This window comes from Lycium ferocissimum, chromosome 7 (assembly GCF_029784015.1).
Source record: "Lycium ferocissimum isolate CSIRO_LF1 chromosome 7, AGI_CSIRO_Lferr_CH_V1, whole genome shotgun sequence".
In the NCBI taxonomy this organism is placed as follows: Eukaryota; Viridiplantae; Streptophyta; class Magnoliopsida; order Solanales; family Solanaceae; genus Lycium; species Lycium ferocissimum.
In genome coordinates, this window is record NC_081348.1 from 27,789,292 (window position 1) to 27,792,796 (window position 3,505).

Genomic DNA, 3,505 nt, shown 5'->3' on the forward strand with positions numbered 1-3,505 from the left:
GTGATCAAATATGACGTATACAATTAACTATTATATGTTTAATTCTAGCAGTTAGTATATATGTTAGAATACACATAATTATTATAATTTTGTTTTGTGGAAAAAAAATTACTATTGTTGTTTTGTGGAAAAATACTTACTCTTTTGTGAGAGAAAAAAAAAAAAGGTATTCTTCTGTGAAACAAAAAGTAATCCTTTTGTGAAAAAAAATGTACTATTTTTTTGTTTGTTTGTGGAAATAAAGATCCTGTTTTGAAATTACGTTATTTTATTATTTCTAACTCTAATATTTTTATGATAGTTTTGATCATCATGTCGAATTTGTCGAAGCTTGAGTTTGTGGCACTTGATATCTCTGGAAAGAATTACTTATCATGGGTAATCAATGCTGAAATTCACCTAGACGCCAGAGGCCTTGGTGCCACTATTACTCAGGATAATACAGCATCGAGTCAGGACAAAGCGAAGGCAATGATTTTCCTTCGTCATCATCTAGATGAAGGATTGAAGGTTGAATACTCCGTGCTGAAAGATCCACTTGAATTGTGGACTGGTTTAAAGGAAAGGTATGACCACATTAAGGTAACGGTATTACCCAAGGCTCGTTATGAGTGGATTCACTTACGGTTACAGGATTTTAAAATTGTATGTGATTATAACTCTGTTGTTTATAGAATTACTTCCCAATTAAAATTATGTGGGGATAATATAACTGACGAGGATATGTTGGAAAAGACTCTTACGACTTTTCATGCCTCTAATTTGGTATTCCAACAGCAGTACCGTGAGAGTGGTTTTAAAAAGCATGCTAATTTGATATCATGTCTTCTTGTGGCTGAGCAGCATAATACCCTTTTATTGAAAAATCATGAAGCCCGTCCCACTGGAGCTGCTCCATTCCCGGAAGCAAGTGTGGTAGCAACACATGGCCCAACTGAAATAAGACAAAATAATCGGGGCCATAATAATGAGCGTGGGCGTGGCAGGGGAAAGGGATGATATAATAATCGTCGTGATGGTGGTCACCATAAAAGGGAGAACAATATGGGTTATCAAGGCAATCCTTCAAGGAACAACTGTCATCATTGTGGTTTGAAAGGTCACTGGAAAAATGAATGTCGGGCGCCTGAACATTTTGCCAGGCTTTATCAAAATTCCTTCAAAAGAAAGGCAAATAGAGGTGGTGCAAATAAAGGTGGTGCCTCTTCTGCTAATGCCCGGGTGGAGTCACACATAACTTTAAAAAATGTTGATCAGGCAGGGCCTTCACAAAAATATGATGATAATGTTGAAGCTAATTTGGCTTTGAAAGATGATGATTTTGATGGGCTTGATGATATTACTCATTTGGAAGTTGAAGACTTCTTTGGAGATCAAAATTGAGATTTGATCGTTTCACTGGGGAATGTGTATGTTATTATTTTTATTTATGTGTTTTAAGTTGTCCTTATGTTGTTTTATTTTCGAGAAGTACTTAAGTTCTCTATGTTGTTTTATTTTCAAGGATTAGCACTTAAGTTTTCTGTTGTTAGTTTCCGTACTTCTTACGATGTATTTTTATTTTTATGAAGATAAATAAAATTCTCCAGTCTTCAATTGGATCCAAGATGAGTAATTGAGATATGTGCCTTTTGGATAGTGCTACAACTCACACTATATTAAGAGAAAAGAAGTATTTCTCTCATTTGGTTATGAAAAAGGCTTGTGTTAATACAATATCTGGTAGTACAAAATTAATTAAGGGCTCTGGAAAAGCGACCTTATTACTACCAGGAGGAACAATATTGGTCATTAATAATGCAACGTAAAGCAAGTCTCAAAGAAACTTATTAAGTTTCAAGGTTATTCGCTAGAATGGCTATCATGTTGAGAGCGCAATGAAGGAAAGGTTGAGTACCTTTATATTATTACAATGAAAGCTGGGGAAAAGTTTGTGCATGAAAAATTACCCGCACTTTCTTCCGAGTTGTACCATACAAGTATTGGTGCGGTTGAAACACATATTGTAGTAAACAAAAGGTTTAATGGTTCTAATGATTTTATTATTTGGCATGACCGGTTGGGCCATCCCGGTTCTTATATGATGCACAAAATAATTAAGAATTCACATGGGCATACTTTGAAAAATCAAAACATTCTTCAATTTAAGGAATTCTCTTGTGCTGCTTGTTCTCAAGGAAAATTGATTATTAAACCATCAGCAACTACGGTTGGGATTGAATCCCCGGCATTTCTGGAACGTATACAGGGTGATATATGTGGGCTAATTCACCCTCCATGTGGACCATTTAAATATTATATGGTCTTGATTGATGCATCTACAAGATGGTCACATGTGTGCTTATTATCAACTCGCAATATGGCTTTTGTGAGATTGTTGGCTCAAATAATAAGATTAAGAGCACAATTTCCAGATAGTGCGATAAAGAAAATTCGTCTTGATAATCTTTGGTGAGTTTACATCTCAGGCCTTTAATGATTATTGTATGGCAAATGGAATAGCGAGTTGAACATCCGATTGCTCATGTTCATACTCAAAATGGTCTAGCAGAATCAATGACTAAACGCCTACAATTGATAGCTAGACCATTGCTAATGAGGACAAAACTTCCTGTTTCAGTACGAGGACATGCTATTTTGCATGCAGCGGCACTTGTGCACATAAGGCCAACCAGTTATCTTGAATTCTCCCCATTACAATTGGCTTTGGGTCAGGAGCCAAATATTTCCCATCTTTGAATTTTTGGATGTGCGGTATATGTTGCAATTGCTCCACCACAACGCACAAAGATGGGTCCCCAAAGAAGGTTGGGCATATATGTTGGGTATGAATCTCCTTCAATTTTAAAATATTTAGAACCGATGACTGGAGATTTATTTATGACAAAATTTCCGATTGTCATTTTGATGAATCGGTATACCCAACATTAGGGGAGAACATAAGCGATTGAAAAAGGAGATAGATTGGAATGCATTATCACTATCTCATTTAGATCCTCGAACAAATCAACGTGAGCAAGAGGTCAAAAGATGATCTATTTGCAAAATGTCGCAAATCGACCGAGATGCATTTACTAACCTTCCAAGAGTTACTAAATCTCATATTCCAGTTGCAAATACTCTAGTTCGAGTTGATCTCTCGGTAGGACAAACGGTTAATGCAAATGAGTCCAGGCCACGTCTGAAATGTGGTAGACCAATCAGTTCCAAGGATAAAAATCCTCAAAAAAGAAAGGAAATAAATGATCAAGATGATCATCATGTGAGGGAAAGTGCTCAAGAAGAGCCCCGAGACATAATAAATGATAAGCCCACAGAGGAGGTCCAGATACTTCAAAACAATGAGAGTGAAGATATCTCGATAAGTTATGTCTCGACGGGGAAAATGTGAAACCGAAATAATATTGTGGTCGACAATATTTTTGCATATAATGTTCTTTGTTGAAATAATGCAACAAAATGGGGATCTTGAGCCAAAATCTGTCGATGAATGTAGACAGAGAAA

General features: G+C 36.1%; 1 protein-coding gene across 1 annotated transcript; it reads left to right on the forward strand.

Moving 5' to 3' along the window:
- The first annotated feature begins 312 nt into the window (after positions 1-312).
- On the forward strand, positions 313-999 carry LOC132062078 (uncharacterized). The gene has a single exon (XM_059454723.1). It carries the CDS (start codon positions 313-315, stop codon positions 997-999), a length of 687 nt encoding a protein of 228 aa, XP_059310706.1.
- The last annotated feature ends 2,506 nt before the right edge of the window (positions 1,000-3,505 follow it).